Below are 22,543 nucleotides of genomic sequence, written 5' to 3' on the forward strand. Positions count from 1 at the left end.
ATGTTGACATTAGAGATGGCTGAATGCTACATTAGTAAGCCTCAAAATTTTTGTATTACAGCTTTTTTGAAAACCTGAACAGTTCTTAGTAACATTTTGTTTATCTGTTCACTATCATCATTTTGTTGCTTCAAATTGTACGTCACAAGCTTATATGTACTTCATTAATTATTTCATGGAATGCAACAGAAACATTTATCTTTTTGCCAAGCCAATAGTGTTTGTCTAATATATTTATAGTAAATTACTCTATTGTAAGATACTAGAAAGAGTAGGTTCCTTCTTTAAGAACTCCCAGAGTTAGATTTCAACAACAGAATGAGAGAAAAGGTGCATATAGTATGTACTTTCTTTGGTAAGAGAACTTTATTGAAAATAAACAAAATTATATAATGTGCATAGATAAAGAGTCTCATTGAATTACTTTTGTGAGTTCCTCATGAACTACCTTCTTTCACAAGTGACTTCAATCAGCACTTACAGGAAACATTCTCTGAACACTGCCTCATATTGACCGTTGTCACCTAGAAACTGACTTGGTCAGTTTCATCAGAGTATAATAATTTTACTATGTGTGGTAAAAGTTACCTAACTCATATAGGTATTCTACAAAATATCCTTAGACACCTGTAATTTTCCATTTGGAGAGTGAAAGAAAACATGCAGAAAAAACCAAATAGTGAAGAAATATTATCACCTCCATGACAATAATTTAAGTCTCTGATAAAAACTCCTGAGTGCTGAGTTGAGAAAATGAGGCAGCTTACCACTATTGAAAGATAAAATGTATCCTTAGGCCTATATACATTTTTATAGTAATAACATCATAAATTTATAGTCTTCAGTTATGCAATTATATTGTATGAACAGGTATTTGTTTGAAAGTGGCAAAAGGAAAAGTCATTAACTCTTAGATAAAAATATGCTATATTTTGAATCATTTATCAACAACAAACACATTAGGGTTGTTCAAATGTCACAAGTGTATCTGTTGTTATAAGCAATACTCATTCGTGAAACAAAAGGCAAAAGATTTTCTTGTGCAAAGTATGTGTACATTTTTAGTAATTTCATAGTAACATAAGAACATATGCTGGCTAACATTAAGTTGGCTTAAAATTTTACGTATATGGTAAGTATTCAGTGCTTTGCACTAGAGGCTGTTTCTCACTAGGGATGAATAAACATTCTGAATGAAAGCAGCGTATTCTGCATGCACACACAGTAATAAAAGTGGCAGTAATTCGTGACATTCAATGTCACAGCTATAGTGCATGGAATGAAAATTAAATCTCATGTGATTTAACAAAGTGTTTGACTCATCTGTCAGTGAATTATCATTGAAAACAACAGAATTATTTCATGAACCAATAAGTGAAACATGTTGCACAATAAATTCTTGCATGTGAATTCATATTAGAGTAGAAAAATGTATCCTTAAACAAATCAGGGACTGTATACAATTATTACTTTGAGTAAAATTGTCCTACATTTTAAGGATCTAGTTAGGATAAGATAGCATTTTAAAATGTGCAGTGATATGCATTTACAAAGACAACTTACAGTGTGATACAATCATTTTTAAGTAAAATCTTTGACAATTACATTGTAGTCTTATTTGTTATGCACTCAGAAAGGAAAATGAAACAGAATTTACAGTTTTTTCCAAAGTTTTTCACTTAACTTTGATTCAGATGTGATAATCAGCATTACATGTTAAATATAGCATTCATCTGTTGTAGGATAAGCTGTTGTTTAATATATAATAATATTCTTTATTTGTTATTAGAATATGTTGCTGAGATGAGCATCATGAATGATAAGTATAAATCTGAAATATGATCTAAATTTGTTTTAATGTTTCAGGATAACTCAACTATAGTTGTTCCTTAACACATAACAATGTTCTGTGTTGGCTATTAGAATGACTTATTTTAAACAGAATGATGAATAATAATATTATATAAAAAGTAAAATATGATATAGATTTGTCTAATATTTGAACAGGTGCTTCACAGCTTCTTATCTGAGGGTTGTTCAAAATTACAATAAATATTTCTTCAGTTCACAAATCTATGAGATACACTGTCAATTTGAGATTGAAGTTGGTAGGATTGTCATTCAGTAGTTATGCACCCTGAATACTAAATTTTCTTCTGTATTTGGAGGAATGTACCAAATACTTTCTCAAGTAGAACCAGTTTTATATAATCATAAATGCACCAAAGCTTCAGTACCTGTCATGAGCAAATACTAAGTTTGAGGTGCTATTTTGGTCTCTACCATTACTGCTGCTGCTGGAAGAACTCTGCTCTCTTTCAGTATCTCTGTTTTGCCTGAAAATACACGAGATGCATCATTACACAGGTGGATGTATGCATATATAATCTAATGAAGACATTTCTGAAACTGACAAGGGAAATTCCCCATTGGTGGTAAGATGGCTCAATGGATATCCCATTAAAAACTGAACACAGGTCAAGCACGAAAACAGGAAGAAGGTGTTCTAGGGGGGAAAAAAAGAAAAGGGAAAAAAAACAGTGAATAGTTGAAGGACTAGAAGTGCAATATTCAGCAACCTATAGTAGTAATGATGAGGTGATTAAGTGGTCATGGTGTTGAACTGCCATGTGGGCAAGCCATGTTCAAATATCACGAGTGGTAATTTTTTTCTTCTCTGTTTTCAAATTTGTGTCTGTGTTATGGTGTAACATCCATTTGCAACAACGAGATATAAGGAAGGGCCCTATAATGACAGTTGATTCTGCACAACCACTCTATTTGCAGTTGAAAGGAAGTGGCTTGTGAATGGGAATTACAAAAGTTTGATGAGAAGGTGACAAGTCAAACGAATCCTCCACCAGAAAACACATCTGGTATGTCATACACACCATTAGTGACAGTACGCGTGTCATATGATAGGCATCTCTTACTGACACATCTAATTTGTACACCTGGTAAGTGAGTGAGATATGCATCATTGTCCAATTTAGGCATACGTACAAATCTGAATGTGATCACTCTCAAGGAAATGATGAAAACATAATAGTTTGTTACATAGCCTGATACAAATGAACATAACAGTTTCACAATCACACAGCTTCTCTGTGCTCTGTCAAAACAAATGTTTTTAACATTTTTGGAGTTGCATTCTGTTTTTTTAAGTTTTGACTCTTGAATTTCTTTGTTATATCATAATTCACACCCAGCTATTTGTTGTTTTCATTTTTGTGAGATGTCTATGTGGTATCTCGCATGCTCTCACCATTCATAATGTTTACTTGTAATGGTAACGTATTCTTACCATGTGGCTTATATTCTGTAACCAGAGTATGACAACTGCCAAGACTACAGACAGAGAACAAACATTTCAATGACCAGTCAGACAGATCATACTATTGTGCAAAAAAATAAAAAATAAAAATAAAAGACATGAGAGAGATTTGAACACAGGTCACCAGCATGGCAGTCCAACATTGTGACTACCTTTTATTTGTTTATTATTGTTCATTGTATTTGATCATAGTGGATGTCACACGTCATCCATTGAAGTCCGTTATTGATCCCTTCACTCAGTTTTTTTACTACAGAAACCAGCGAGCTCTCTGACCAAATATGCTGAGCTACCGTGCTGGCTTAAACAATGTTCAAATGTGTGTGAATTCCTATGGGACCAAACTACTGAGGTCATCAGTCCCTAGATTTACACACTACTTAAACTAACTTAAATTAACTTATGCTAAGAACAACACACACACTCATGCCCAAGGGAGGACTCAAACCTCCGGCGGGAGGGGTCACACAATCCATGACATGGTGCCTCTGACCATGTGTCCACTCTGCGCGGCACTTAATCACCACACTGTTGCTGTTATAGATTGCTCTATATTGCACTTCTTGACCTTCCACCACTCACTTTTCCATTTTGCTGTATTCACAGTTCAGTACACCTTTTTCCTGTTTTAATGCTAGGTCTGTGTTCAGTTTGTGATAGACAATCCACTGAGCCATCTTACCACTAAATCTGAGGGGATGTGATGGGGAGTTTTCCTTGTTAGTAAGTGTGCAGTATTGCATGACATCAGTAGTTTATTGTGAACTCAACTTCAGAACCCAGTTAAAATGTTTAGATGGTCATGAAAAATAGATAATAATGACTTAATAAACTTTTGTAATCATTCACTCTCTGTGTTTATTAGAGTTTTCTGTGCATTGAAGTCATTTAGTAAATTTCGTGCCTTAGTTTTCAACTGACATTTCTTATTGTTTCTAGTGAAATATTTCAGTAAAAGTTTCATTCAGTGCTTTAACTTTACTTAGTGTTCCAGTGGCTGTTTGAATTTTTTGGTTTTAGCTAATAATTTTGTTAAGTTTTGTTGGTATTGGTATTAGCTGTGGTGTAGCAGTATTAATACGAGTAGTTGCTTTCTTAGTAGGCAGAGAATTTCGAGACCATGATTGCTAGTTCTTAAATAGTTCTACTGGTGTAACTGAACTTTGGTAACTTAGACGTATGGTTTTTTTAGTAACTGTAAAATTTTACCGTGAATGAGAAGTGTGGGCTCTGTCATAGGTTTGTGAGTAGTGGATTATTGTGGGATTTGTTCAAAGTATTTTCTCTGGGGGGAATGCAGTGGGGAAGCCAGTGGGCATTTTAGTGAGATCCTCTCCTGGGAATGCAGAGTCTGTAGTAGAAATAAGTTGACAGAGGAGCAGGAGCATAAGATCTGTGCCCTTCAGATGCAGTTACAATGTGCAAAGGAGGAACTAAATAGGTTGAGGAGGGTGAAGGGTGGTGGGGAACGGCAACTGGCAGTTGGCAAGAAGGCAGCTAGGAGGAGGTGGTATTCAGACAGTTTTACTTTACGTACATGCAATAGATACGACCAATTGTCAGATTTGAGTGGAAAGGAGCCTCGTGTAGCTGTAGATGTAGGGAACATGCAACAGTCCTTAGCAATTAGGAGGCCTAGGTTAGTTGTAAAGTCTAGCAGAAAGAAGGTTCTGCTGCTAGATAGTTCCCACAGTAGAGGTGTGGGCCAGCAGTTGCAGGAAGTGTTGGGGAGTGAGTACCAGGTCACCAGCATTGTGAAGCCTAGTGCAGGGTTGGCTCAGGTGACTGACAGCATAGGGGAGTTATGTAAGAAATTTATGAAGGAGGATCAGGCAGTGATAGTGGGTGGAGCAGGGAACAGTCTTGATAGGGACGGGGAATATGATGTAGGTGGTGACCTGGTTAAGATAGCTACTCAAACTGGTGGCACTAATGTGCATTTTGTGCAACTGTTTCAGGTCATGATCGGTCTTACCTTAATGCAGCTGTTCGGCACATTAACGGGGAGCTGGGGAGGGTGCTGAGGGCAGAGGGCATGGGTCACATCTCAGTGGTGCCATTTGGGTCTATCAGTAGATCAGGTTTCACTAGGCATGGCCCGCACCTCAATAGGTATGGGAAGGGGAGGCTGGCTAAGCTTATAGGTGACAGTGTAGTTGGTGGTGGTGGTGGTGGTGGTGGTGGTGGTGTCACTCATGGAAAAATTCCTGTAGTAGTTGGTGTTAGAGCTGCACCTTTTTTAGATTGAAGTCAGCTGACAGGTATACCTGCTTAAAGGAAATCCCTCTAAGTAAGGGCTCACCTTCCACGGATGTAATGTTTCCAAGTAGAGAAGGAATTAGCATATTTCATCAACATTAAGAGGGATTAAAGATAAAGTTAGTAAACTGCTTATAGATGTTGACTCTGAAATTATTGGTATATCAGAGCATCACTTAAATAATTTGACAATTCATAGGCTTCCTTTAACAGGCTACAGATTAGCTTGCTGTTTCTCAAGGAGTTCCTTGGGGGGTGGGTACGTGGCTATGTATGTAAAAAACAGTATTCCATTTGAGTCCATAGACATATCACGACACAGCACTGAACAAACATTTGAGTGTTGTGCAGCAGTAGTTGAATTTAGTGAAACTAAACTTCTAATTGTTGTTGTTTATAGGTCCCCTAACTCTGACTTCAGAGCATTTCTGCTCAAGCTAGAGAGGGTTCTTGATTCAATTTCCAGGAAGTACCAGAAAGTAGTTATATGTGGTGACTTCAATATAAATTTTGTATATGATGGTGCAAGAAAAAGGATATTGGTAGATATCCTAAATTCATATGATCAGATGCAGACTATTTTTTTTCCAACTAGCATGCAGGGGAACAGTAGCACAGCCATAGACAATATTTTTATTCATTCTTCATTACTAGATGGGCATTCTGTTAGTAAAAGTGTGAATGGCCTTTCAGACCATGATTCACAAATTTTAACACTAAAAGGCTTTTGTACTCAAACCAATGTCATATTTAATTAAAAACGATGTAGGAAAGTTAATCCAACAGTTATAGAGAGTTTTTTAAACCTTGTCAAGGAACTAGAGTTGCAGGATGTTTATAGTGCCAATAACATAGATGATAAGTACAATGCTTTCCTTAACACGTTTCTCATGCTCTTTGAGAGTTGCTTTCCATTAGAACATTCTAAATGGGGTACTAGCAGTAGTGGGCAGTCCAGGTGGCTGACTAGTGGGGTAAGGATATCATGTAGAACAAAGTGGGAATTATATCAAAATGTTAGAAGTAGTCACAATCAAGCTACAGTAGCCCATTACAAACAGTATTGTAAGGTACTTAAAAATGTTATTAGGAAGGCAAAGAGTATGTGGTATGCAAATAGAATAGCTAATTCACAGGATAAAATTAAAACCATATGGTCAGTTGTGAAGGAAGTGTCTGGTCAGCAGCACAAGGTCGATGATATAAAGTCAGTTCACAGCAAAAATATTTCTGTTACTGATAAAACAAATATATGTACAGTATTTAAGAATCATTTTCTGGGCATTGCTGGTGAATTAAATAAAAATTTAGTTTCTACAGGAAATCATATAACTTTCTTGGAAAATGCCTTTCTGAGATTGATGGCTGAAATACTCCTCTGTAATACAGACAAGATGGAGATTGAGTCAATAATTAAATCACTGAAGACTAAGGGCTCTCTTGGTTATGATGGGGTGTCTAGCAGAATATTAAAGTACTGTGCTGCATATGTTAGCCCTGTATTTAGCCATATTTGTAATTTTTCCTTTAGGAATGGTCAATTTCCTGAGCAATTAAAGTACCCAGTAGCAAAGCCGCTTTATAAAAGGGAGAAAGGGATAATTTAGATAATTTTAGACCTATTTCTATGCCATCAGTGTTTGCAAAAGTTATTGAAAATGCTGTGTATGTAAGGATAATTGATCATTTTATATCACATGATTTGTTATGAAATGTATAGTTCAGCTTTAGAAGCCATTTAAAAACTGAAAATGCTATATTCTCTTTTCTCTGTGAGGTATTGGATGCGCTAAACAAAAAGTTTTGAATGCTTGGCATATTTTTTGATTTAACTAAGGCATTTGATTGTGATGATCACAAAATATTGCTCCAGATGTTGGGTCATTACGGAATACATGAAGTAGCTCTCAATTGGTTGACCTCTTACTTTAGCAAAAGGCAGCAAAAGGTCATTATTCGCAATGTTGATAACGGCTGTGATGTGGGGTTTGAGTGGGGTACTGTCAAGTGGGGGGTGCCCCAGGGATCAGTGTTTGGGCCACTCCTGTTCCTTATTTATATAAATGATATGCTCTCTAGTATTATGGGTAACTCTCAACTTTGCTTATTTTCATTCACTGATGTCATATGGTATTTGCTTGGTAGTAAAGGATGTGGTGTGCAACATTGGCTCAGTTTCAAGTAGTGCAGTACATGACCAAAGTTCATTTCTTGTAGAAAATAAACCAATGCTAAATCACAGTAAGACTCAGTTTTTACAGTTTCTAACACACAATTCAACAAAACCTGACGTTTTAATTTCACAGAATGGGCATATGATTAGTGAAACCGAACAGTTCAAATTTCTATGTGTTCAGATAGATAGTAAGCTGTCATGGACAGCCCATGTTCAGGATCTTGTTCGAAGACTTAATACTGACATTTTTACTATTCAAACGGTATCAGAAGTCAGTGATAATTCGACACGAAAATTAGTCTACTTTGCTTATTTTCATTCGCTGATGTCATATGGTATTATATTTTGAGGTAACTCTTCCCATTCTAAAAGGATATTTTTGGCTCAGAAACTAGTGGCTCCGGCAATAAGTGGTGTGAGTTCACGAACTTCTTGTTGACCTCTGTTCATGAGCCTGGGTATTTTGACATTGGCATCTCAATATGTATATACCTTATTGTCATTTCTTGTTACCAGTATTAGTTTATTCCCAAGAATAAGCAGCTTTCACTCGGTTAATACTAGGCAGAAATCAAACCTGTATTTGGATTGGACTTCCTTAACTCTTGTGCAAAAAGGTGTGCAGTATACTGCTGCATCCATTTTCAATAAGCTGCCACTCGAATTGAAAAATCTTAGCAGTAATCCACGCACTTTCAAATCGAAACTGAAGAGTTTCCTCATGGGTCACTCCTTCTATTCTGCCGCGGAGTTCCTTGAAAAATTAAGCTGATTCTTATTGTATTGTTGATAGCGTTTGCTTAAACTTATGAACTGACTTTTTTCAGGTTCATGAACTTTTATTTTTACCTGTTATTACTTCTATGTTGTAATTTCATGTACTGACACTCTCCATGACCTTGGAGATTTGCTCTTCAATTTGGTCCTATGGAACTTGACGTGTAAATAAAAATAATAATAATAATAATAATAATAATGATGATGGTTGTGATGACTGGAAACCGTTCATAAAAAAGACAAGACACTGAATAAAATGCTCAACATTATTATTATTATTATTAAAACATTTAGTAATGGCATTTGCATGCTAGTTGGGACTTACAAATGTTTGAAACTAGGTATGGTTATAGGGAAAATTGTGAAGACAAAGCACATTCACGAACATGATGGGACTAGTATTAAAGGTCTAGAAGATGGGGTGAACTACAAGTACTTTGATATAGAGAAACATAATGAAAATGCTACAGGAGGATAAACATGTTGCTAAGAACTGAACTCAACTCCAAGAAAAAAGTTATAACTACAGGATCCCACAAAGTTCCTGTAACTGAATATAGCATTGGTCTCGTAGAACAGACCCAAAAAGACATTTTATCTAGAAATAGTGAGACATGAAAGCTGCATACCATGTATGGCATAATTCAGCCAACAAATTACACTGACCGACTATACATGACATATAAGGCAGAAGGGCGAGATCTGAGACAAATAGAGGCAGCTTACCATAATTCCACAGCTGGATTCATCAACTATTTGACCCAGCATGTGAGTGATCTGTTAATGCATCAAATAATATAGTCTGGGATTTTAAATGGACAGGATTCAGAAGTTACAGGTTATCAAAGAAATAGGAATAAGACTTTCTCAGACAGTGTTGCTGTCAATGTGGAAAACAGGTTTGATCTGTTGTCACAGTTGGAAACTGATGAGCCCCAAGTCAATGGAGGAGTAGACAGGACACAAAAACTTTCAAAGAATGTTTGAGAAGTAAGAAAAAGTTGTGAAGAAGAAAAACATTTTGTTGTTAGGTTGTTGATGTGGTAGAGGTGGTCAGCTGTTGCAGGATGAACTAGTGTCAGGTTGCCAGGTCACAAGTTTTTTAAAATAGTCCAAGTCTAGGTCAGATGATGGAGGATGTAGGTTCACTTTGCAAAGATCTCAAAAAGGAAGACACCGTGGTAACAGTGGGTGGGGTGGGCAACAGCATAGATAGAGAATGTAATTAGTCAGTTCAGGGTGACCTGGTAAAGTTAGCTTCAGCAACGAGACATATTGGTGTTGGGATTGTATCTGTTCTGAGGCACTATGACAGGCCTCATTTAAACTCTTCATCTACATCTACATCATACTCCACAAGCCACATAATGGTGTGTGGCGGAGGGTACTTTCGGTACGGTACCATCTGATCTCTCCAACCCTGTTCCACTCGCGAATAGTGCGTGGGAAGAATGATTGTCGGTAAATCTCTGTATTGGCTCTAATTTCCTGAATTTTCTCCTCGAGGCCAATACACGAGATGTATGTGGAGGTAAGTAATATATAGTCTGAGTCCTCCTGAAAAGTGCTGTCCCAAAATTTCAATAGTAAATCTGCCAGTGGAGTTTGTTTAGCATCTCCGTAATGCTCTCTCGCCAGCCAAACAATCCCGTGACAAAACGCGCCGCTCTTCGTTGGATCTTCTTCATCTCCTTTATCAGTTCTACTTGATAGGAATCCTGAGTCTGGTGTCTGCTTTTCCCACTATCTATTTTGTATGGTCATTCCACTTAAGGTCGCTCTGTATGTTTACGCTTAGATATTTTATGGCAGACACTGTCCCCAGCTGTTTGTCATCAATAGGGCAGCTGTACAGTAGTGGATTTCTTTTCCTGTGTATGTGCAATATGTTACATTTATTTATGTTCAGGGTCAACTGCCAGAGTCTGCACCATTCATCAATCCTCTGAAGGTCATTCTGCAAATTCTTACTATTTTCTGGCGTTACTAATTTGGTATAAAAAACTGCATCATCTGCGAATAGCCTTAAAGAGCACCCGACGCTGAACAGTAACTTTCCTATTACACTTCCATCTGGTACTCTGGATATTACCTTTACATCTGTCGATTTAGTTCCGTTAAGAGTGACTTGTTGAATTTTATCTGCAAGAAAGTCTCGAATCCAATCGCAGGTCTGCTACAATATTCCGTAAGCTCATAGTTTTTTCATTAAACGGCAGTGTGGGATGGTGTCAAATGCCTTACTGAAATCAAGGAACACAGCATCAGTCTGAGCGCCGTTGTCCACTGCGCTGTGGATCTCATGGAGGAACTGAGTGAGGTTAGTTTCGCTGGATCTCTGTTTGCGGAATCCATGTTGATTTTTATAGAGGAGCTGTTCATTTTCCAAGAACATCGTAATTCTTGAACATGAAACATGTTCCATAATTCTACAACAGATTGACGTCAACGATATAGGTCTATAATTGGTTGGATCTGTCTTATGGTATTTGTTAAAAACGGGAATGACCTGCGCTTTTTTGCAGTCATTAGGTTCCTTTCATTGCTCAAGCGATCCACGATAAATTACTGTTAGAATGGAGCAAGTTCTTTCACATAATCTTTATAGAATCTCATAGGTATCTCATCTGGTCCTAAAGTCTTCCCACTACTAAGCGATTGTACCTGATTTTCAATTCCGCGATCGGTTATCTCAATATCTGCCATTTCGACGTTCACATGACGATTGAAAGGAGGGGCAGTGTTTACGATCTTCCGCAATGAAACAACTTCAGAAGACCGAGTTCAGTGTTTTGGCCTTCTCTCTGTTATTTTCCGTTTTGGTGCCGGTGTAGTCGCTGAGAGAATGAATACATGATTTTCAGCCACTTACTGATTTTACATACAACCAAAATCTCTTAGGGTTTTTACTCAGGTCGGTTGACAATGTCATACTTTCCAAATCACTGAATGCTTCTCTCATTGCTCCCCCTTACACTCAATTTCACTTCGTTCAGCTTTTGTTTGTCAGCTAGGTTTTCATTTCTCTTGAATCTGAGATGAAGGTCTCTTTGTTTACGTAGCGCTTTTCTAACATGGCTTTTAAAACATGGTGGATGTTTCCCATCCCTTAAAAGCTTACTCAGAACATATTTGTCTAGGGAATATTCGTCCTCATCACCGACTATTTGATGCTGACTGCTGAGATATTCTGAAATTCGTATGATGTCACCCTTGCTGAGCAAATATGTCTTCCTACCTTCCTTAACTATCCTTGTAGGACCCATCATCATAGATGCTGTCACAGCCTTATGATCACGGATGCCTTCCTCTACATTAACTGATTCAATATTTTCAGGTCTGTTTGTTACCAGGAGGTCTAAGACGTTACCCTCACAAGTTGGTTATCTAACTATCTACTCAAGGTAATTTTCGGACAAGACATCCAGAACGATGTCACACGATTCCCTGTCTCTGGCACCAGTTTTGATGGCATAACACTTCCAATCTACACCTGGCAAGATGAAGTCATCCCCTATTACAATGGCATGACCAGTAAAATTACTAATGATATTCTGCAAGCTCTGTCTGAAGCATTCAACAGCTATAGATCCTGACCCAGGTGGTCTATAAAAGCATCCGATCACCATTTTTGACCATTCTTTGATACTCAATTTCAGCCAGATTAATTCACATTCGGAATCCGTGATAACCTTGCTAGATTTTATCGAATTTTTTACTGCAATAAACACGTCGCCACCATTGGCGACTAACCTATCCTTACAATAAACATTCCATTCTGAACTTAGGATTTCGTTGTCATTGACGTCTGGCTCCAACCAGCTTTCTGTTCCCAATACTATCTGTGCATTATAACCTTCAATAAGCAATACGAATTCTAGGTTGTTTCCTTGGATGCTCCTGCCTACTAAAATCATATTAATCTTTTCTATCTCTGATCTGCCAGGACCCAGATTCTCTGAGGTCGCTGTGGCTGATTTAACAGGCAAATCATGTTTATTCCCAAGGGAGGGGTCCTCTAACCTAAAAAAGCCGCATGTGCACGCCACACGAACTCCGCTACCCTAGTAGCCGCTTTCTGCGTGTAGTGCACACATAACCTATTAAGGGGAACCCTACAATTCTGCACCTGATAGCGGAGGTCGAGAAATTCACATCTGATACCATCACAGAGCCATCTGAGCCTCTGGCTTAGAACTTCTACTCTGCTCCAAACCAGAGGACTATGATCAGCCATGGGTACAATGCTACAAATAGACAGCTGAGCCTGCACTCCACATGTGTTGCTAGTTGCCTTCACCAAATCAGCCAGCCATCAAAAGGAGCCGATGGTGGCCTCAGAACCTGAGCAGCAGGTGTCATTTGTGCCGACACATGCCACTATGTGCTGCCGGTTGCACCCAGTGCGCTTGATAGCAACGTGCAGGGCCTCTTCCACATCACGGATGATACCTCCTGGCAAAAATACCGAATGCACACTGGAATTCTTTCCCACCTAGCATGCTATCTCCCTGAGGATCTCCATCACCTGCCTAACATTGCAGCTACCAATGACTAGCATACCCACCCTCTCTACTTGTCCAGACTGGGCAGGAAAATCGACCCTGGCATCACAGGACACACATCGTGTGCTGGGTCAGAGTTATCATCAACACTGGGAAGCACCTCGTACCTGTTGCTAAGATGTAGGGCGCCAGCTGCATGGCCTGCTCCCTCTTTTGCCTTCTGCCGAGTGACACATGAACCCACCACTGTCTGCCACCCACACTGGAGGGAGGACGTACTGGTCACATGTTGCGTATCAGAAGTCGCAGTGACATCCAGAGCAACAGGGGATTCCAGTGGCACCGAAGGTGTCGCAGGTCTCATCACTGGGGCACGTTGTCACCGCAACTTCGAGCATTAGCTAGAAGCTTGTCGACAGTAGACAATGCAGCTACCGGGTGTTTACAGACAGCGGCCAAAATTTCCTTGTGTCTGCTCACAACAAGCACAGTCCCTAGCGATATTGTATTGTGTATAAAATAGATATGTGGTCTAAATGGCACTACTGTGTTTGAAAATATACCAAAGGAGAATAAAATAACACTAAAAGTTGGTGTGCAGATTTCTCACTGAACTCTGAGACCGCAAGCTATTAACCAGAAATAAATTTCTCTAAATGGAAAATTTATACTAGGAAGCCGCCCTACACAAGGATATTAACAAGACTTCACTTCTTTGCAGAAGCACGCAAAAAAAAAAAAAAAAAAAAGGTTAAATTAATTTACAGTTTATCACCCAGGTGCTGCTGCTGCTCTGCTGCGCATCCTCTCGGCTTGGTGGCTGCCACTACATTGGATAGGACACTTAATTTAGAGGTGGAATGGCTGCTTCAATCAGGTATGGGGCCTTATGTCAGTGTGGATCCTGTTGACTCTGTCAGCAGTTGGAACTATACTAGGCATGGCATTCACCTCAACGGGAAAGGGAACAGAAAACTGACTGGACTAATAATAGCAAATAACTTGGGGGGGGGAGGGGGGAGGAGGGTCACTATCACAAGTGGTAAAGTACCATTGGTTACAAGTGACAGAACAGCAATTTTTATGGTAGGGAGGGCAGAAACAAAAGATGTTCAGAGAAAGGTGAAAATGACATTCACATAGGTAAAACAGGCAGTGAGACAGAAAATTTTAATGTAGACAATTCATGTAGAGGGTCTTTGATTGGAACTAGAGATATTCAAAAGTTGACAGAAAAATTAGGTTCATCCAGTTTTAATTCAGCCAGTACACAAAATCAGTTTTCTGTATTGGATCAGAATATCTGAGGACTAAGGGGTAAGCTTAATGAGCTGCTTATTTGTGTTGAAGAATTAGAGTTGAGCAAATCAGTTGATATAATCTGCTTCTCTGAACATCATGTGACCACTAGTATAGATATGATAAATGTTACAGGTTTCAAGTTACCTTCTTACTTCTGTAGAGTGAATATGGAGAAAGAAACTTTTGAATATTGATAGTAATAAATTTTGCTCATAGCAGCACTTAGAAGATTGTGCAGCAGAAGTAGTATTTCATAATAAATTCTTTATAATAGTAAGTATATACAGAGCACCTTCAGGAAACTTTAACCTCTTCATAGAAAATCTGGAAGCTCTGTTGTCCCATCTCTCAGTTGCTGGTGATGGATTCATCAGTGAACAATTATTGCAATCAGTAACACTGTCATTCAATTTAATGCCTACTGTGAAATTTGCAACGAGGGTATGTAAATGCTCTGAGACAGCTATTGATAATATCTTTGTACACAAATCTAGGAAAAAAATTCGTACCACAAAACCAATAGTAAATGGGCTATCTGATAATGACATGCAGCATCTTGTGTTAAATGTTGAAACTTGTCAGGATATAAAAAAGTCTGTTAGATCTGAGCACAGGAAGGTAATAAATCAGTCAAAAACTGATAATTTTAGAAGATTGCTCAAGGACATGAAGTGGATAGATGTTAACAATTCTTCTGACTAAAATGGAAAATGCAAATCATTCATTAATAAAGGTACTTCCTCTTTTGAAAATTGTTTTTCCCTAAAAGTAGTGCAAATCAAATACAATTCTAAAAATAAACCATGGATTACACAGGGAATAAAGATATCATGTGGAACAAAAAGATTGTATCTAATATCTAGGAACAGCTGTAATGTTAACGTTGTAATGCATTACAAAGGCTACTGCAAAATATTGAAGCAAGTAATCCAGGAATTGTAACAGCTTTATTATGAGAAAAAGATAATTATGAGATAATTATATCAGGCAACAAAATAAAGTTTGTATGGGATATAGTGAAGACAGAGACAGGTGGGGACAAAAAGGAAGGGGAACAGATAGCTCTAAAAGTAAATTAGACATTGTTAACATGTGCATGCAGTGCTGCAAACCTCTTACACAAGTACTTTGTTTCTGTTGCTGACAGGTTGGGGTTATCAGGCTTCATAAACAGTGCAATGGAGTGTCTGAGACCAGTATTACAAATAACTTTAGTAAAATGGAAATGACACCCACATCTCCCAAAGGAGAGCATCCATCATAAAATCTAAGTATTCTAGTGGTTGTGATGACATACAAGTTAATCAAAGAGTGCTCATGTGAGTTGAGTTCTATCTTAAGTTATTTGTCTAATCAATCTCTTATAAGCAGAACATTTCCAGACTGGCTAAAAGATGCTGATGTTAAACCTCTTTACAAGAAGGAGGATAAAGAGATATCATGCAACAGTTGACCAATTTCACTGTTTCTGGCCTTTTCAAAAATATTTTAAAAGATTCTGTTCAAACATCTCTTCAAGCATGTGACTGAAAATAATAAATTGTCCAAGTCACAGTTTGGGTTTGTTAAGGATTATGATATGGCGAAAGCTATTTACTGATACAATGGAAGCATACATAATTCATTAGACAACAGATTAGAGGCTACTGGCATTTTCTGTAACCTGTCAAAAGCCTTGGACTGTGTGACTCACAGCATTCACTTGACTAAATTAGATATTGTGGTGTCACTGGCAGTGTTGTGAGATGGTTTGAGTCTTATCTAACTAACAGGAAATGGAAGGTGTCATTGTGAATACCTGTGCAGCAAGCAGTCAGTCTTCATCTGATTGGGAATCAACTACATGCTGTGTTCCTCGAAGTTCCATCTTGGGTCCATTGCTTTTTCTTGTGCACATTAGTAACCTCTCATCTGTTACAGTGTCATATTCTAATTTTGTTTTGATTGCAGATGATACAAACACTGTCATAAATAGAAAGTCAAGTCAGACTTAGAAAGGGCTGGTAATCAAATTTTCATTGGCATCAATAGAAGGTTTTAAGTTAATTCACTGTCATTAAATTTTGAAAAGACCTACTATATGCAGTTCAGAACCTGTAAGATATTTCCTTCGAGCATGTGTATAACATATGACGACACACAGATCGAAAAGGTTGACAGTGTTAAATTTCTTGGATTACAACTCAATAATAAATTCAGTAGGGGAAGTGCATACCTCAGAATTTGCAGTGCAAATTATGTCAGATGTAGGAGATATAAATATAAAATAACTTGTATACTTTACTTGCTTTCATTCTATTACGTCATATAGGATTATATTCTCGGGTAAACCATGAAAATGAACCAAAGATTTTAGTGTGGAAGAGTGTTTAATAAGAATCATTTGTGGTGCCAGAACATCATGTAGAAACCTCATTCTGGAAACATCCCCCAGGCTGTGACTAAGCCATGTCTCTGCAATATCCTTTCTTTCAGGAGTGCTAGTCTTGCAAGGTTCGCAGGAGAGCTTCTGTAAAGTTTGGAAGGTAGGAGACAAGGTATTTGCAGAAGTAAAGCTGTGAGGATGGGGCGTGAGTCATGCTTGGGTAGCTCAGTTGGTACAGCACTTGCCTGCAAAAGGCAAAGGTCCCGCGTTCAAGTCTCGGTCCGGCACACAGTTTTAATCTGCCAGGAAGTTTCATATCAGCACACACTCTGCTGCAGAGTGAAAATCTCATTCTGCAAACATCCCCCAGGCTGTGGCTAAGCCATGTCTCCGCAATATCCTTTCTTTCAGGAGTGCTAGTCCTGCAAGGTTCGCAGGAGAGCTGCTGTAAAGTTTGGAAGGTAGGAGATGAGGTACTGGCAGAAGTAAAGCTGTGAAGACGGGGCGTGAGTCATGCTTGGGTAGCTCAGTTGGTAGAGCTCTTGCCCGCGAAAAGCAAAGGTCCCGAGTTCGAGTCTTGGTCTGGCACACAGTTTTAATCTGTCATGAAGTTTTGTATCAGCACACACTCTGCTGCAGAGTGAAAATCTCATTCTATGTAGAAACCTCTTCAAAGGACTGTGTGTTCTAACAACTGCTTCTCAGTATATTTATCCCTTAATGAAATTTGTTGCAAGTAACATATCTCTGTTCTCAACTAATAGTTCAATACACAGGATCAATGCTAGCAATAAGAACAATCTACATGAATACATAAAATCACTTACCTTGGTCTAAAAAGGGGTCCATATATTCAGGAACACACATATTCAATAAATTGCCAGCAACCATTAAAAAGTTGGTTTCAGATACAGCACAGTTTAAAAAGAGTTTGAAAGACTTTTTGATAGACAACTCCTCCTACTCTATAAATGAATATCTTAACAGGGATTGTTACACCAGTTTAAGTAAAAATGTCTGTTAGATTTCAGTTTTGACAGCAGTTTGTCACAACTGTCAAGATTATGCGTTTTGTGTATCATAAATTCATTAAAATTGCATAGCTGTTTCATTCTGACAGTGTATTAATTCTGTAAATATTAGCAGTTCCAGTTTACTATAATATATTCACCCATTTTGATGATCTCCTGACAAATGATCAGGGTAGTGAATATTATATTCAAATTCTGTATGTTTTTTATGTTATACTTTCTTACATGTTCCATACCCACAGGAATCATCTCATTATTGGCTCTATGAAACAGGAAACTGAATCTAATCTAATCTGATCTAACTGACTCACTTCTATGCAGTACAATCAAAATGAAAATCCAGAGTCAACTAAAACAAGTGTGAAGAAAGCAGTATGCACTGGTCAGTACCTAAATCACTTTGGGAACATAGATATTAACTGAGAGCAGACACATGTGGGATTGAAAAGAACTAGACTGGTGCTGCGGACAAAAAGAACTACACAAATGTTATCATAAAAACCACTCAATGTGGACTTTGTGGACTGTACTCTGAGTTTAAGGTCCATCAATTTCAGGCTGTTCTATCTTGGCAAAGAATGAATTCCTCACAAACCACAATAAGTTGTGCTCATACCTTCATTGTCAAATATGCAGAGCTCTAAGAGTAGCAGTTTCTCCAACAAATAGCACTGCCAAAAATGTAAAGCAGTCACAATAACTTTATGTAACTCTATACAGTCAACAAATATTGGGGGGAGGGGGGGTCTCCAAAACAGTAAGTTACAAATATCTTCCCATGCTGAGACCATTGCATAACAAGAGGAGCATATTATCAGAAGAGATTACATATTCTGAGTTTCTTGCAGATGTAGTTCTGGTATGGTATGGTTAGCAGGTGTATCACAGTATGGGAGTGAAATGACACAGTGTTTCGACATGTACTCCAAGGCTAAAGTACACAGTACAATACAATTCTTGTGGACAAAATGTCTAAAACACACAGCTTCACTGTAAAGTTCTTGTGGTATTGGACCAAACGCAATATTGTGTCCAGCCATGGTGAAATGGTGCCAACAGTTTTTCCAAGGCAGTACAGACATGAGTGATGCTGATCAGGCAGGAAAGCCATTGACACTGATCACAGACAACAATGCCCTGGCAATTAAGAAACTGATTTGCAGCAATTGCAAATGGTAACATAATGGTTCTAGAACTGCTCTGTGACCAAGGATTGGATTTCTGTCATCAAGAAATAGAACAATTCCAGAATTCGCAGGAGAGCTTCTGTAAAGTTTGGAAGGTAGGTGACGAGGTACTGGCAGAAGTAAAGCTGTGAGTACCGGGCGTGAGTCGTGCTTCAGTAGCTCAGTTGGTAGAGCACTTGCCCGCGAAAGGCAAAGGTCCCGAGTTCGAGTTTCGGTCGGGCACACAGTTTTAATCTGCCAGGAAGTTTTAATAGAACAATTGGTAGAATGTTCCAGTCATTGTTTACAGAGACTTCATGATTATCAGATGGAGTCACGTATATTGTGAGTATCCCATTTACCTTTAATAGAATTCTATGAAGTTCAAGCTTCAAAATACTGAGCGCTTCAAAATCTAAGGATATTAATATTTCTATATATGCATCCCTTCAAAATATAAGATGCAATTCCTGCTCTCCACATACCTGACCCAGATTCCTATTACAGTGGTCAAATAATGTTCTGAAACATGTATTGTAACTATAGGATTTGTGGCTACATTGGAAGTTCATTGACTTTATTTTTTTATCTCTACGTATTGTTTGAGCCAGCGGCCTTGCAGCAATGGTAACATCAGTTCCCATCAGATCATAGAAGTTAAGCACTTTCAGGCTTGAACAGCACTTGGATGGATGACCATCTGAGCTGCCAAGTGCTGTCGTCAAGTGGGTTGCACTCAGCCCTTGTGAGGCTACTTGACTGAGAAGCAGTGGCTCTGACCATGAAAACTGACAATGGCCAGGAGAGCCAAGAGCTGTGCACATTCCCCTCAGTGTCTGCATCCACTGATGCCTATGAGCTGAGGATGGCGTGGTGGTTGGTTGTTACTGTTAGATCTTCCGACAGGCCTATTCTGACAGAGAATATAATGTCCCAACTGATTGATTCACTCACTGACTCATCACCACTCAGTCCAAACCATTAAGGACATAAACTTGAAATTTAAGAAGGGATTTTTAGAAATTCCACCCCTAAAGGGGTGATATAGGGGAGGAAAGGTTTTTTTGAGAATATGTCATTATTAAGCCAATTTTGAAGCTAGACGTACGAAACTTGGTATTTGTTTTCTTAGTCAGAAATAAAGAAATACGTGTTTCAGCATTTTTAGAAATGTAATCGTTATGGGACTGAAATAGTTGGTGAATTTGTTTTTTGACAATAAATCATTGTTACAGAACTGATAAAGTGTTTTAAACTATATCCACAGAAATTAGTATTTGACTTATCAGTTACAAATAAAAAAATACATGTTTTGGTGTTTTTCTAAATTCAGCTCGTAAGGAGGTGAAATAGGGAATGAAATATTTTATGATATATCTTATTATGAAAGCATTTTTAAAGCTAAATAAATCTATAAAAATTTGAATTTGGTTTCTTGGTTGTAAAAAGAAGTGTTTTTGGAAAGTAAGGCCCTATGGGGGTGAGAGGTAAATGTTTTATGAAAGTATTTTATTTTGAAAATATTTTTGAAGCTAAATCTATGAAAACTGGTATTTGTATTCTTGGTTAAAAATGAAAAAATATATGTTTCACTATTTTGGGGTGATATAGTGCCAGACTGTTTCACTGATCCAACATCACTCAGTTCAAACTGCTAAGCATAGAAACTTGACATTAGGAGAAGGTGTGGATCATATACTGTAGGCATCATTTAAAATTTTTTGTTATGCTAAAAAAATTAAAACTAAGTTTATGAAAATTGTAAATCACTTCTAGATTAGTTATGAAGAAATATGTGTTAGGGGACAAAATTTTCTATGGAAATATCACCACAAGCAGGCAAAAGGCATGATTAACAAAAACCGTAGACTCCAGCTACCAGAATCACATTTTGGTCAGAAATATTTTCAGAAAAGACCATGTTTCCATCACTTTAATTAGCATGAAAAGCTTAGAAGTTGTTGCAATTTGTGGACAACATAAAAATTTGATTAAAGAAAAAAAAAAAAGAAAAATGTGCCTCTGTACAGTCTACATGAGTTTTGGTTGGTTGGTTGGTTGGTTGGTTTGGGGAAGGAGACCAGACAGCGTGGTCATCGGTCTCATCGGATTAGGGAAGGATTGGGAAGGAAGTCGGCCATGCCCTTTCAGAGGAACCATCCCGGCATTTGCCTGGAGTGGTTTAGGGAAATCACGGAAAACCTAAATCAGGATGGCCGGACGCGGGATTGAACCGTCGTCCTCCCGAATGCGAGTCCAGTGTCTAACCACTGCGCCACCCCGCTCGGTATGAGTTTTGGTCACAAAAGTTTTTGTTATATTGCTTTTAATACCAACAGTGTACAGTCTACATTTGTCATGAGAAAAGATGCTGTCCTCACACTAGAGACTACCAGAATACTCCTATAAATAACAGTATTTCCCTTTCTATTTTTATGTGTTACCGAGATGTAAGCAACGAGTCACATAATTCCATTTGCCAAAAACATCAACAACAATCAAAGACATGTTTGACCCCATAACTGATAGATGTATTTGATTAAACTCCATGTTGCTCCAGCTTGATCCAACTGACAGAGATGTTCAACAAGAACCTACTACAGTTCCTCAAACACTAAAAATTCTCAACATTTGTATGGTTTGTTGCTGAAGCAATCTTTACTATGTCTTGCCCTGACCCATGTCCATTTTGTTTCTTGCCCCATCCACTATCACCATATGATTTTCCTTCTCAAAATATCTGCACAAAGAACCCCCATCCTCTATCACTTGTATAAAACTTGCATTTGGTTTGAAGAAATTGCTAACTTGTTACTTGTTTCTTAAATCTTCTTGCAGCTATTACTCCACACTCTTTCCATGACTACTACAACAGTTGGACTTTACTCTCTCTGAAGTGATCATTTGTATATTAAATGCCTGTTCTGCCTTGGCTGCATCTACATTTGGTGCAGACTCTTGCTTATCTAACACATATAACAGGGCAAACTGTCAGTAACTGTTCTCTTTGTGTGACATTAGCACTTCCCAGTTTCTACTTCTCTCACATTAACCTTTTCAATTCCTTGCTATCAGTGTCAAACTCCTTCTTAAGGGCCATGATTTTTCTCTCCTGTTCAGCTATTGTTTTGTCTCATGCACAGACATTGCAATACCACAAAAGACGCTCATTTACATCACCGTTTCCCACACAACTGCTTTATGTCCAATGAAACCATCTATTACAGTAACTGCAATGCAGGCCAGAACTAACTTTCATATGGCAGTTCAAACACTTGACAACACTGGAATCTGTATCGACTAATACAACTAAATTATTATACACTACAGTCAACACTTGAGCCATATTGTACACTGCAGGTGCAGTTACACTCCTGGAAATTGAAATAAGAGCACCGTGAATTCATTGTCCCAGGAAGGGGAAACTTTATTGACACATTCCTGGGGTCAGATACATCACATGATCACACTGACAGAACCACAGGCACATAGACACAGGCAACAGAGCATGCACAATGTCGGCACTAGTACAGTGTATATCCACCTTTCGCAGCAATGCAGGCTGCTATTCTCCCATGGAGACGATCGTAGAGATGCTGGATGTAGTCCTGTGGAACGGCTTGCCATG

General features: G+C 38.2%; 1 protein-coding gene across 1 annotated transcript in view; it reads right to left on the minus strand.

Moving 5' to 3' along the window:
* Window positions 1-908: 908 nt before the first annotated feature.
* The window catches only part of LOC124555826 (prostaglandin D2 receptor), a 503,176-nt gene continuing 481,541 nt past the window's right edge, over window positions 909-22,543 (minus strand). Inside the window, exon 7 of the mRNA XM_047129893.1 lies at window positions 909-2,336. Within this exon, the coding sequence (XP_046985849.1) occupies window positions 2,231-2,336 (106 nt within the window). The 3' untranslated portion in view covers window positions 909-2,230. The remainder of the gene's footprint in view (window positions 2,337-22,543) is intronic.

This window comes from Schistocerca americana, chromosome X (genome assembly GCF_021461395.2).
Source record: "Schistocerca americana isolate TAMUIC-IGC-003095 chromosome X, iqSchAmer2.1, whole genome shotgun sequence".
NCBI lineage: Eukaryota > Metazoa > Arthropoda > Insecta > Orthoptera > Acrididae > Schistocerca > Schistocerca americana.